Here is a 13933-nt window from a genome sequence, read left to right as displayed (position 1 = left end):
TGAACTGTTTTTGATGAGTATCAGTAAATAATAAGTAATAAGGAATAAGGAATAATGAATAATGAATAACTTCATGAACAACTTCTTGGCCAAAAACACAAAAATCCACTCCACTCCTTGTATGCTGTTCAAATTGTTGTTTTTGTTTGTCTGTTTGTTTATGTAGCTGTTTTTGCCAAAGCTGTGCATCCGTAGTTATAGTTAAGATCAGGTAATCAGTGTAAGCTCTTCATTGTTTAAAACACTTGAACTGATCTTATTTCAGGTGTAGATTCATGTTAATTTAATATACTACACCAACTGTGTTGCTGGTGTTACATATTGAAAGGCATTAAGTTTGGTTGTGAAGTTGAGGCCCTGGTCCTGTTATAGCAACAAAACGTCCTGCTGCCAACTCTGCATACATCATGCCCAACACAGGATGGGGAAATGACATCATCTATGAGGAGTCATAGCATCCCACACTTCACCATGACTACCGCATCTGTACAATGAGTGGGTATAATAAGTAGAGTGATCTGTGACCTTTAGACTCCACCCCTTCATAGAAGAATCCCCACCCCCACCTCTCACCCCCAACATAAATCTCAACTTATTATAATGTCTTTAAAAGTAATGGTGCACACTTTCACAAACGCGTGTAAACTCAGTGTTGACTCACAGAGCTGTAATCCACTGCGATTTCATACAAACTGGATTTCTTGAAATGACATCCGTGGTTCCATTTCAGTATTGCTCAAAAAGATAATCTTCTGGTGCAATTAGAATAGTTCAATTACTTGCCAGGACAACGAACCAGAATGAGCAGACTGATTTTGACACAACTATCTACATGTAAGTAGAGATTTTAATCATTTCACTTCACTAAGAGTCAAAATTAGAAAGCAAAACAAATAAAAGACACAAGTAGGCACAAGTGTTCAGAGGTCACTGTATTATAACAACAAACTTAGAATGAGGTAAATGAATCCAATTACAAAGCCAGACATTAAGCCACACCCCCCAGAGCTCAGCCTATCACCATACTGGTCCAGCAGCTGCAGAGCAACTCCATTGGTCCATCCAAACCCCAGCTACAACAGCAAGCGCAAAATTAGAGTTAGCCAGAACAGTCCAGTGTAAATTGAACTGCAGCTATTACTAGAAATGTACATAAAGCTTCACCAAATGTCTTGGTGTCTTATATAATCATTGGAAACACGTCTTTCGTTTATGACTGTTAATTTGCAATTCAATGTTGTAGATTAAAATGGATTTTCTGGTTAGTGTCTGAATCAGACCAGTAAGTAAATGAGATATTGCATCTCTGGAGCCATTTCATTGCATTGAAAAACAAACGTAATTAAACTCCTCACGAGACTCAACTGATGCATCCCTAGAGCTCTGATTGGGTTGGAGAGGAGAAATATGAATTAGCATATATAAATATGATTACAACATCTGTACCTGGACCTCATATTCTCCACCTCCACCAGGTTTTCCGTCTCCATTGACATCATACTGAGATAGAGACAAAAACAGAGAGAGAGAAAGAAAGAGACAGAGGAGGAGAGGAGGGGGTATACAAAATTCCTTCTGTCACAAACTGAACAAAGCAGCACAAATCCACCTCCAAAGGAAGTGTGGGAAGACGGTAAAAGGCCCAGTGCTCTGGAGAGGGAGATAGGGGGCGTGTACCTTCTCAAACATGGCCTGGTATTTGGAGTAGGCCAGCCAGTTTGTGCGAATCCAGCGCTGCGCCAATGTGAACGCCAGCTGCTTAGTGTCTGCTGAGTCCACCTGCGCCAGACCTGGGACACACACATGATCACACACACAGACACACACACACACACACACACACACACAGTGACCCAACAAAGCATAACTCAGGGAAATGATCATGAGAGACTTAACAACAAGCAGTAATTACAAGCAGACACCAAACATACCATTAAAAAGGATGTTTAAACTCTTAAATATCCCGATGTGTAAGCTGTGTCTATTAAGTCCTATTAAACATTGTTTTCTTGAATATATTTTTGGTATATTTTGCTTCACAAGTGTCAGGTTCTGGAAGCATAACTATCCTCACACTACCATTAAGTTCAGAAAGGATTCTTTAATTGTCATTTGCACAGTGTACATTCTTGTGCAGATTACTAAACCATAGCTTTTAAAAAATTGCAAATGTATTTTACTGTAACTGTATATAAATGTATGTTTTCTGCACTGTACTGATTTTCTGTTGTTCAGAGTATTCCTTCCTAATTGTAATACTTTGTAAGGCTGATGTCGGAAGGTCCTATATACAACTGTACAATGTTTTTTTTAACCAAGAGACTAGTGAGATAAGCTTTTAATTATGTGGAGTGTATTGTGCCAGTGCAGTTGTTTAGAGCTACAGGGAATATGTGAGCAGTGTGAACTCTGCCCTGCGTGCAGTGAGACCCTTTGCCCCTGTACCTTCTATGAGCATGTGCTGCAGGGGGGGCCAGGCGTTAGGCAGGTCCCACTGCTGGGAGGTCTGACTCAGGGAGGTGGGTACTCCGTTAGGGTAGTCCAGACCTCCACTCCCCTACATATGAAGCATGAGAGAGAGAGAGAGAGAGAGAGAGAGAGAGAGAGAGAGAGAGAGAGAGAGAGAACAACACATCTATCAGTGATGGCATTCTGCTGATAGTGGGTGAAGTGGGCCATCTACTGGTCAGTGATGTGCACTGCACTCTCCTCATTTAACACATACAGCTAAGTGTTAAACTTCCTCTGCTGAAGATTGGGGTTGTATATCAAAGCCACATTAACAGGCACTTCTCAGATATAAAGTCCTTGTGTGCTTATGCTCAGTACAATACCAGGGTGCTAACTACAGTAGCGTAAAAAACCTCAAGCTGTGGAACCAAAACGTGAGGCTATGTGTTTACATTTCAGAGATTTTCTCATTCACAAGTGTTTCACGCAATGGAATTCACTTTACTCTTTTTGGGCTCTTCGATTGGGTACCACCGCCTTCCGAGTCTGGGTTGAGCACGTGGCATGAAATGAGAGCAGAGTAGTCCATACAGAGTAGTCGCCAGCACATTACCCACAATGCCAACATCCACAGCTGCTATTTGCTATCTGAGTAATCTGTCTCTCCCCTTCTCTATCTCTCTCTCTCTATCTATCTCTCTCTCTCTCTATATATATATATATATATAGTGGTGTGAGAAAAATCACATTGCATCAATCCTACTTCAATCCTATTGCAAAATGTTACATAATTAACACAACTGATACAAACAAACTACACAGGTAAGAAAGCACAGAGGACAGTGTTGTTGTTGTTGTTGTTGTTGCTGTTGTTGATGCGGCTGGGCCACTCACGCTGAGATAGTGCAGGGCCTTCAGCCCCATGGCAGGCTGTGAGTAGCAGCGTGCCCACAGTGGGCTCAGGTTCGAGGGGTAGAAGGCGAGGTTCCTGGCCCCGCTCTGGTGGTTGTAATCAAACCAGGCTCCCTTCTCCTCGTCCCACAACACACTTTCCATGGCCATCATCCGGGCGGAGGCGGCCTGCTCGAAGGTCAGCGACTCCGCCTCCTGGGCCCCTAGAGTGGGCAGATGGCGAGGGCGGAGGAAAAGCGAAATGGGGAAGGGATAAGCCGAGAGGCGGTGGTGGGCGCTGGTGAAGGCGTTACAGGAGGGACATCAGTGCAGACCCCTGCTCACCCACGCTCTTGTGGAAGGAGGCCAGCACACGCTCACAGCGGCACAGCAGAGCGTTGAGGTCCACGGGCAGGATGGAGCTGGTGATGGTGTCCCGGAGGGAGCCGCCTGAGCTGTCAGCGTACCAACGCGAGGAGAAGTCCCACCCCGACTCCGCCGCTGACTTTAACTCCGCCCACAGTTTCTCCTGAGCCTCTGAGAGAGAGAAACCACACACACACACACCGCACACACACACCACACGCACACACATACAGACAGACACACACATACAGACAGACAGACACACACACACACACACCACACGCACACACATACAGACAGACAGACACACACACACACACACACACGCACACACAGACACACACTCCAACGTAAAATAGACCAAAGCAGATCTCACTCATTGCAACACATCCAACTGCCGTAGAACAAACCCAAACGTGTTTTAAAAACATTCAAAGAGCAGGTGGATTACTATCACACCCTTTCCTATTTTCAGCCATTCCCTCACTGTACCACAGGAGTGTGTAATATGTGTTGGCTGTATTAAGGAGAGAAGGTGGTACCTGCAGGTAAGCGCTCAGCCAGCTCTGCGTCATGTGTATAAGACTCCGGCCTGCAGAGAAAGAGACAAGGACATTGGCTGCTCCAAGGGTCACCTGCAAGTCTATGGCCTCCTATAGGGGAGGGTACTTACCAGAGCTGGCCAATCAGCAAGTGAGTGACCTCCTGTAGGGGAGGATAGTTACCATAGCTGGCCAACCAGCAAGTGGGTGACCTCCTATAGGGGTGGATAGCTACCATAGCGGGCTATAGGGGCGGGCTATGGGGCGGGCTCTTAGCTAGGCTGGCCAACCTACTTGTGAACGATCTCCTACAGAGGCGGGTTCTTACCTGGGCTGGCCAACCTGCACGTCATAGTGATTCAACACGTGACGTGTCCCTTTCACTTCCACCGTTGTGGAGCGATTCTCCATCCAAAACCTGTACTCCTGCACCAGGGTGGGCAAGGCCTGCCTGCACACAGCAGCACCGCGCTGCATGAGAGAACACCAAGCTGCAGTAGCTCCACCGTACAGGGATTTAACAGCAGCAAGATCAGCACCTGAGGAACTCCACATCTCCAGTGGCCTGGTAGAAACTCTCCACCATCAGAGACAGGAAGGGCGGCTGGCTGCGACGCTCGTAGTAAATACGACCTCCGTTCGGTACAAATCCATACCTGCATGATTAGAAGGAAAATAAACAAACAAACATAAATCCACAATTTCATAGGGCAACATAGCAGATTACTTAGACTGTGAGAGCTACCCATGTTTATCTGCTTTGTGAAAACAACTGTTGTAAAAAGCACTATATAAATACATTTTGCTTTGATTTTTTGATCTGGATCCATGTATATGGCTATAGGTAGTAGAGCCCACCTTTTAACCATCTGCAGAAAGTTCTGGATCATTCCCCGGGCTGTGTCCGTCATCTCAGAGAGGAGGAGGCCATTTAACACCCAGTATGAGTCCCTGTCCGATAAAAAATAGGACCAACAGGATCAATAACAGATTCAATGTATGTGTCTATGTGATTTGATGACCCTCACCAGTAGTAAAACTCAGTGAAGCGTCCTCCCGGTATGATGACAGGATTCGGGGAATAGATCATAGAATACAGTTGAGGGTTGTATTTGACATCATCACTGATCTGGAATAAACAGAGTGAGCAAATTGAAATCTATCCATAAAGTGTCTGACCGAACTGATATCGCAGTAAGGCCCACCTTTCGACCGAGTGACTTCCACAATCCATGTAACTCCTCTGCCCAGCTGCGCAGCTTCGGGTCAGACACCTTGGACAGAAACTTGGGCCTGTCCAAAAAAATTCAAACCCAGCAGTCTTCCTCTTGACCGTTGTGAAGTTCACCTTGGTTGTACTTCTAAAGAGCAGCATGGGTAAAGGTCTCACCTCTCACGCCAGTCCGCAGGAGTCCACGGCTCAAACTGCTTCCTGTCGTCCACGAAGTAGGTGTTCACGAACGGCCGTAGCTCTGCCGGAGGAACGGTCCCGTTGGGAAACCTCTGCGTTAGATTGGAGAAGGCCTCCATCACAAGCTCTGCAGGAGAGTGTGAGAGATGGCAGGCGGAGGTGCGGTCAGGCGACGGCCAAGACCCACAGTAACAGAAAAGCACACAGAGCTCAACAGACACAGCCGTGCACTCTCACCAGGGTCTGCTGCCAATTTCATATCCACAAAGAATTTGTTGTCATCAAACAGTTTAGCAGTCTGCACCTGTCTCAAGAGCTCTCCAGAGCAGTAGATCTTGCTAGTAGATATTGGAACATATCACACACACACACACACACACACACACACACACACACACACACACACACACACACACACACACACACACACACACACACACACACACACACACACACACACACACACACACACAGAGAGAGAGAGAAAACAAGCAGGTAGGTTAAATGCACAAGCAGGGCTGATGTCCAAGAGTATGGTCATAAAGATCACTGGAATTTCTCCACAGTTCCTCTTTGGAGAGGGTTCAGAGTTCAAAATCTGGTCAGCTTTGCCATTTGTCCAAAGTTCAGTATTAAAGAAACACCATCTGCAGCTCTTTGTGTGCTATTTCCCTGAAGCCACTATCACTGTCTTTAATCCTGTCTACTAACAGTTTAATTAGACAACATGTGTATGTACCTTAAATTATGCCGTTTGAAGAAAGAACAGAAATGATTAGATATGTCAAGGAGGGTAAAGACCAGAAGGTCACTAGAGTTTCAACAGGCTTTTCCTAGAATTATCTAAGCCTGTCATCTGTGTTATTGTATACGCATTTTAAAGCCTGATCTGCTGAATTCACCATAATGCAGTCATATGCAAATCTGGACCTTGAATCCAAATCCAGTCCTGGATTTCAAAATTCTTTGTAATTGAATAATTGATTAGTTCAAGTGGTTGCCCATCACTCCTGACTCCTGGACAAAGGACAGGTGGACAGTCTGAAGACCTGGACCTGGAGGATTGTGATTTCAATACCTCTGCTGTAGAACATGCTCCAATTTAAACTGCTATTCATTTAAATAACAGGCAAACACAGTTTAAAAAGCAGAACAAAACAAAGAGGACCACAATGTTTCCTGCAATATAAGTAATATAGAGAATACAGACAATAAAAGTCTAACAATAATACAGTTTAAAAATACTAGTATACAGATAAAATATCTTTATAAATTCAAAAATAGCATTTTAAAATAATACTTTAATATTTAAGATAATATTCAGGCTGTTTTCCTATGGTGCTTGATACAAATGAACATTGCTTAACCGAAATTCACCTGACGGTTTTAATTTCATGTCAAGTTCATTCAAGTTCATATATAATTAGTATACATTGAAATAAAATGTCAATTTCTACAAATGTCATCCCAGATTTTGTAACTGGGAAGCATATGGCTTGGCTAGATATTAACCATATTGACACCATTATGCTCAAATTAATCATCTCATGGTTAGATTGCTTGAGTGAAAACTTCAGTTTAGCCATCAGACCTAGCTTAATCAAACCATGGTACAAGTAAAGCAGGCTGATACAGCCACAGCACCACATGATGGTCTCTCACCTGTCACAAGGTGGGGGAAGACATCCTCCATGAGGCAGGATTAGCAGGATCAACCCTACAGACAGCTGGTGCATTTTGGTAAATCAAGCCGCAACTTCTCCAGCAGTGTTTCAAACGCAGCCTGTGATGAGACTAACAGAGGAAACCTGCTTATCTACAGTGATCTGAGAATGCTTGGAGTTCATAGTCCTGTGCTAATCATGTCTCCCCAGACAGATGGCTGATTTGCTTTTTGTTAGAACCTCTGACAGCTCGGTTACACGGGGCTGTGGAGTAAACTCTACATTTACATTTGTGATCCAGAAAATCAATTGCAAGGTCTTGGAAGCCATCATATTGTTTACATCTTCACTCTGCTTATGTGATGATTTTGTTTAGATCACTTATGTACTCTGTCAAACATCTGCTTCAGTTAAAACTGAGATGGGATTCCAGGCATTGAAACTGGCTCTTTAATCATTTAATTAATTGAAACATATGTGGATAGAAATAAATGTACGTGGAAAGAAAAAATGTTTTCCCAAAAGTTTAAATCATTGGAATCTCATTAGACCACATCAAATCTTAACAGTTGATCTTAAATACCATTTTAAATAAAATGTCTGAGAGTTTTATCGTCTAATGGAATACAATACAATTAATTCCCTACCAAGTCTTAAAAGCAGTCATCAATTAATTTGAAAACTTGCTAATACAAGTTGAGTTTTCCTGATAGTGTAGAAGAACTATAAGACCAAATGAGCCTTTAACACAGTAAATGTTATTTGTTTCATTATAATATTGGTAGTTTATCCATCCAACCATTCATTGACATTGGCAGTAGCCTAAGCAAAAAGGCCCAGGTTTCCCTCTCCCCAGCCACCTCTTCTAGCTCTTCAGCCCCATCTAGGGGGATACCGAGGTGTTCCCAGGACAGCCAAGAGATATCATCTCTCCAGTGTGTCCTGGGTCTTCCCCGGGGTCTCCTCCCAGTTGGACATGCCCAGAGCACCTCACCATGGAGGCGCCCAGGTGGCATCCGGACCAGATGCCCGAACCACCCTAACTGGCTCCTCTCTACATGTAGGATCAGAGACTCTACTCCTGGATGACCGTGCTCCGTACCTTATCTCTAATGGAGAACCCGGACACCCTGCAGAGAAAACCCATTTCAGCCGCTTGTATTCGCAATCTCATTCTTTCCATCACTACCCAGAGCTCGTCACCATAGGTAAGAGTCGGAACGTAGATTGACTAGTAAATCAAGAGCTTTGCCTTTTGGCTCAGCTCTCTCTTCACCACAACGGTCAGGTACAGCGTCCGTACCCTTGTCCGACTAAGCACCATGGTCTCTGCTTTTGGTAGTTTATTGTTACCTGAACACTGAAATTGTGTTATTTTTAACCAGAGGCATTTCTAGACTACATATTGTACTGAGGCGCACACAGAATTTACAGTAGCACAGCTGTACTCCACCGCTTGTCAATAGGCCCAAAACTGTGCAACTAAAAAAACCTTGTTAAATGGTAAATAGATGTTAGCATGATAACAAAAATATATTTAATATGACATTGTCTGGAATTGATCGATTCTTGACAGAAACTAGACTTTAAAATGAACATCTTTATGTGAAGGTATGTTGGGTTGTGTTACATGCTGATTCATGTTTGCAAGATAATGCACTGGCTTTTAGAATAAGCAGTTTACTGTTATATTGGATATATATCAAGACTTATTGTGCAAGCTTGCTTTATTAGCTCGGTATGGTTAGGTTAATAAATGATTATTGGGCAGATATTCATGTTGTAAACAAACCAGAGAAACATCCATAAGACATGGATCTGAAATCATTTGTAATGTACAGATACATACCAGATAAAAAGACATATATTCTAAACAAACATATCTGATAAAATAAACATATATGATAAACATTAGGTTGGTGAACTTTGGCTCTGTAACAAACTGGTACAAACATCCATGATTTACTGATTTAGTGTATTAAGACTCGCAACACTGTGTTAGTGTATCTCACAACACTACTAAGCCTTTATTTTTAAAAATAGTAACTACCTTTATCTACTGTCCAACTTTGCTTGTGAAGATCTACTTTCTTTGCAGAGTTTCATTCCAGCCATAATCCAGCAGCACACTTCAGAACTCAGTTGATCAAGGCAAGCACTCCTGTGAGGTAAAGGATCTGACCTCTATACTCAGTTCACATTTTGGTGTTATTCTACTAGTTGTCCATTTTCAAGACTAAATAACAAACATGTTCTACTTGAAACATTTATTTAATTAGTCAATAAGCATTTAATTGCTAAGAAAACCAATATAATCGATACAATAATATTAATAAAAAATAGCATCTCACTAATCTGTACAATATATAATATGTGGTTACATATTGTACACGACCAGTGATGGCTTAGTTACCTTGAAAAAGTAATCCGATTACTGATTACTGATTACTCCTTTTAACCCTTCGGTTTTGTTGACCTCACGTTTTTTACTTTAGTGTTCCCGGTCTTCAGAGACCGGTCTGTTTTAACACACAAAAAAATTTTTCACCACCTTGCAAACATAGGCATAACGTGTGTGTGTCTGTAGGTGTGTGTGTAGGTGTGTCTGTGTGTGTGTGTGTGTGTGTCTGTGTGTGTAGGTGTGTGTGTAGGTGTGTGTGTGTGAGTGAGTGTGTGTGTGTGTGTGTGTCTGTGTGTGTAGGTGTGTGTGTAGGTGTGTGTATGTGAGTGAGTGTGTGTGTGTGCGTGTGTGTGTGTGAGTGAGTGAGAGTGTGTGTGTGTGTCTGTGTGTGTGTGTGTGTGTGTGTGTGCACGCGCATGTGAATTCATGCACATGAGTGGCATGTCACACTCAGATCAGAGTGTGCCTTGCAAACATAGGCATAACATGTGTGTGTGTCTGTGTCTGTAGGTGTGTGTGTAGGTGTGTCTGTGTGTGTAGGTGTGTGTGTGTGTGTGTGTGTGAGTGAGTGAGTGTGTGTGTGTCTGTGTGTGTTTAGGTGTGTGTGTAGGTGTGTGAGTGAGTGAGTGAGTGTGTGTATGTGTGTGTGTGTGTGTGAATTCATCACACTCAGATCAGAGTGTGCCTTGCAAACATAGGCATAACATGTGTGTGTGTATGTGTCTGTAGGTGTGTGTGTTTGTGTGTCTGTGTGTGTGTCTGTGTGTGTAGGTGTGTGTGTGTGTGTGAATTCATCACACTCAGATCAGAGTGTGCCTTGCAAACATAGGCATAACATGTGTGTGTGTCTGTCTGTAGGTGTGTGTGTATGTGTGTCTGTGTGTGTGTCTGTGTCTGTAGGTGTGTATGTGTGTGTGTGAATTCATGCACATGAGTGGCATGTCACACTCAGATCAGAGGGGCCTTGCAAACATAGGCATAACGTGTGTGTGTGTCTGTGTCTGTGTGTGTAGGTGTGTGTGTATATGTGTGTGTCTGTGTGTGTGTCTGTGTGTGTGTGGGTGTGTGTGTGTGAGCGAGTGAGTGAGCGAGTGAGTGAGCGAGCGAGTGAGTGAGCGAGTGAGTGAGTGAGCGAGTGAGTGAGCGAGTGAGTGTCTGTGTGTATAGGAGTGTGTGTGTGTGTGTGTGTCTGTGTGTGTTTAGGTGTGTGTGTGTGTGTAGGTGTGTTTAGGTGTCTGTATAGGTGTGCGTGTGTGTGTGTGAGAGAGCGAGTGTGTGTGTGTGTGTGTGTGTGTGTAGGTGTGTGTCTGTGGGTGTGTGTGTGTGTGTGTGTCTGTGTGTGTAGGTGTGTGTCTGTGTGTGTAGGTGTGTGTGTGAGTGTGTGTGTGTCTGTGTGTGTAGGTGTGTGTAGGTGTGTGTGTGTGAGTGTGTATGGGGATGTTTTCTGTCTCATAGATGAATATATTCTGAATACCCATTCACTTCCTGTGATGGTCACGCTTGACCGGCAACAACACAGATGTAAAACATTGGTTTAAAACACTCAAAATTCAATGAAAAAGATGATCATCACTTTTATATGTTCCAGTGCATAGTGTGGAGGATGGCATAAGGCCTTGCAGCAATCAGATGTAAAACACAATATTTATGAGTGGTTTAAGTTGTAAATCGGTCAGATTTGACCCGAACACGACAGGAGGGTTAAAAGTAACTTAGTTACGTTACTGATTACTTGATTTTAAAAGTAACTACGTTAGATTACAAGTTACTTTAGTAGTTACATTCAGCAGCAAAATGAATTTTTCCAATACTCACTTTATGGGAAGTGCATTTTTAACAGTAACAATGTATTGAAGCAGGTTCGGTAACCGAGGCTGAAACTGCTTAATCCAAAAATCCCGAGGGAAACTTTAAGCCTGGTTTATACTTGTCCGCGCGGCGAAAATGACGTAATCGCTGTGGCTCCGCCCGTTCGCGAGGTCGTGCACCTCTCGAATTTTGTAACTTCGCGCGTGTGCCGCGCTTCAGCGCGATCGACAAAGTCATGTTTGCAGGGTTCATACACCTTTACAAGGTGGAATTAAAGCACTTGTACGTCACTTTAAAGGTCCATTTCAATATTTCCCAGCACGTTAAACTTAATTAAGTTAAATATTTATACATATACTCGAAATGAATCGAAATAATTCGCTTTTTTATCACATTATTTAATGGTTGTTTATTTTCAAAACGCCCAATCTTAACGTCTTCACGTTCTCTCATGTTTCGTCCTAAAATTACAAGAGGCTCGTATTTGTTAACGTATCGTTTCGGACAACACTGCAAAGCCATGTTTGATGCCAGGTTCGCGCGCAGCGTGCGGAGTCGAGCGCTACGGTCAGACACAAAAGTAGAACTGACCAAGAAGATGGCAAAAATAGATATTTACTAGGGAAAATAAAAATAGTAACACACAGTTACTTGGATAAGTAACTTTAATCTGATTACTGGACTGGAAATAGTAGCGCGTTATATTACTCGTTACCGAAAAAAGTGGTAAGATTAGAGTAACGCGTTACTATAACGCGTTACTGACATCACTGTACACGACATATTGCATGTCATTGCCCTTACATTTTCTTTGCTCGTAATACATATGAACTATGACACACGATACAACTTGTAGTTCTACAAGAATAAATATTTGTACACATTAACAAGGCAAAATATGATCATGCACTAGTATTTAATGATCATAATTTATTTTAATCAAAAAATACAACCAACGCATATTTTACCAAACAAAACGTTGTAATGTTTATCAGATTCGTCTCTGTGCACTATTATTTTAGAGTTATAATTTAAGTTATATGGATCACAGAAGCAATTTATTAGTTAGATAAATTCAGTACTGTACATCCATGTTTATACTGTCTGAAGTGCAAAAATAAATTCATATGGATAAAGGCGATCCTTATACTGTATATGTGGATATTTTACGTGTTTAAACAATATCCGCACTTCGGTGGCGGCCACTTACCGTCTTTGGGCGACTATTGCTATTTAGGTCGGTGTACTCGCTCAAAATTGAATGATCGGGGATTTTGATATATGAGTTTTGTTCTCTGTTCTTCCATGACTTAGAAAATGTTTTGGACGTTCTTTGAAAGCAAAAGGACGGGCGAAAGGCGAATATCAAACTTTTACCGAGCCCTCAAAGTACGTTTAACTAACTTGCATAAATACAGTCCACGCTAAAGTAACTTATGCGTTTGCTTTAGGGGTCTAATATGTATTTTTGATAGGTTAAAGTGTTACAAGTGGCTACAACCAAAACATAGAGCCATGAGCCATCATTACCTTTTCTGCTGCGTGGCTTTCTTTGAAATATTTCCTAACGTGCATTACTGCAACATGAAATAAACTAGCTCAGACCGAAAGCGTTGGCTGGGGGATTTTTGGGAAATGTAGTTGCTGGAGGGAAGTTACTCGTCATTACTCGTCAGCCCAGGATAAATTTAACCTTTTACCGCCGTGATTGCAGTGGGGCACGGCCACTTTTTTCTGGGTTATCTGCCTCGATAAATAGGTTATAATGACGGCCCTATTGTAAACCAACAATCATTGAAGAATCATATGGAAGATCCGTTCAAACACGTGATACTTCTTGAGTTACGGAAGAGTTATGTTCATTTTGGGTTTTTTATTATTGCAGAATAGCTAGAAAAACTAAACTAGTAGATATCTAATGTATAGGACCTGTATGTGTAGAATCTGCCAGTAACCTCGGGTAAGACAGAGTTGTCAAGGCATTCACTTTGGTACAGCCAACCTCAAAAACACCTGCCCTCAGGAAGGCCCTTTGCAAACCAGAAACAACAGCTATGCTGTTCATACATTAAAATGCAAATGCTTGAAAAACACATTTCATCAGCCTGCATTGAACTCTGCATAGGAGGCAGCACTTGATCTCACACTTCCTTTACCTCCGCAGGCTTAACGCTATGTAGTTGGCCAGATAAACAGAAGGAAGTGGGAAGAACGCCGCAGAGGACCGGTCCACTGGCCCCCACCAGCGCCGCAGAGGAACGGTCCACTGGCCCCCACCAGCGCCGCAGAGGAACGGGCCACTGGCCCCCACCCATGGACATAATTTTGTAATAAAAAGTGGGGGGGGGGGGGGGGGGGGGACATGGATCGTCACTATTTAAATATTTGGTTTTAACCG

At 42.8% G+C, this 13933-nt stretch overlaps 1 protein-coding gene across 4 annotated transcripts; it reads right to left on the bottom strand.

Moving 5' to 3' along the window:
* Positions 1-917: 917 nt before the first annotated feature.
* On the bottom strand, positions 918-13820 carry treh (trehalase (brush-border membrane glycoprotein)). 4 transcript variants are annotated; one of them, XM_076997453.1, is made up of 18 exons: positions 13066-13820; positions 9739-9844; positions 9376-9486; positions 7324-7455; positions 5899-5999; positions 5641-5788; positions 5456-5543; positions 5279-5379; positions 5109-5201; positions 4790-4906; positions 4579-4701; positions 4251-4300; positions 3688-3879; positions 3346-3566; positions 2446-2557; positions 1678-1790; positions 1447-1500; positions 918-1073 (listed from the first exon to the last, which is right to left on the bottom strand). In XM_076997453.1, the coding sequence occupies exons 4-18, from the start codon at positions 7395-7397 to the stop codon at positions 936-938; spliced, it is 1725 nt and encodes a 574-aa protein (XP_076853568.1). In that variant the 5' UTR covers positions 7398-7455; positions 9376-9486; positions 9739-9844; positions 13066-13820; the 3' UTR covers positions 918-935. The 4 variants fall into 4 exon arrangements, with proteins under 4 accessions (XP_076853568.1, XP_076853567.1, XP_076853569.1 ...); XM_076997452.1 differs by lacking the exons at positions 9376-9486; positions 9739-9844; XM_076997454.1 differs by lacking the exons at positions 9376-9486; positions 9739-9844; positions 13066-13820 and adding an exon at positions 12746-13047.
* Between the last annotated feature and the right edge of the window lie 113 nt (positions 13821-13933).

This window comes from Brachyhypopomus gauderio, chromosome 2, assembly GCF_052324685.1.
Source record: "Brachyhypopomus gauderio isolate BG-103 chromosome 2, BGAUD_0.2, whole genome shotgun sequence".
NCBI lineage: Eukaryota > Metazoa > Chordata > Actinopteri > Gymnotiformes > Hypopomidae > Brachyhypopomus > Brachyhypopomus gauderio.
Note: the sequence above shows the minus strand (reverse complement) of the source record. Positions and strands in the feature narration are given on the sequence as shown.

Bases quoted from the DNA above. Each gene is read 5' to 3' on its own strand.
- treh (XM_076997453.1), bottom strand. From the start codon at position 7,397: ATGCACCAGCTGTCTGTAGGGTTGATCCTGCTAATCCTGCCTCATGGA. The intron at 5,380-5,455 runs GTGGGCCTTACT...TGTTTATTCCAG, and splicing joins GGAAGTCACTCGGTCGAAAG to ATCAGTGATGATGTCAAATA. The intron at 3,880-4,250 runs GTACCACCTTCT...TCTCTCTCTCAG, and splicing joins GGCTGAGCGCTTACCTGCAG to AGGCTCAGGAGAAACTGTGG.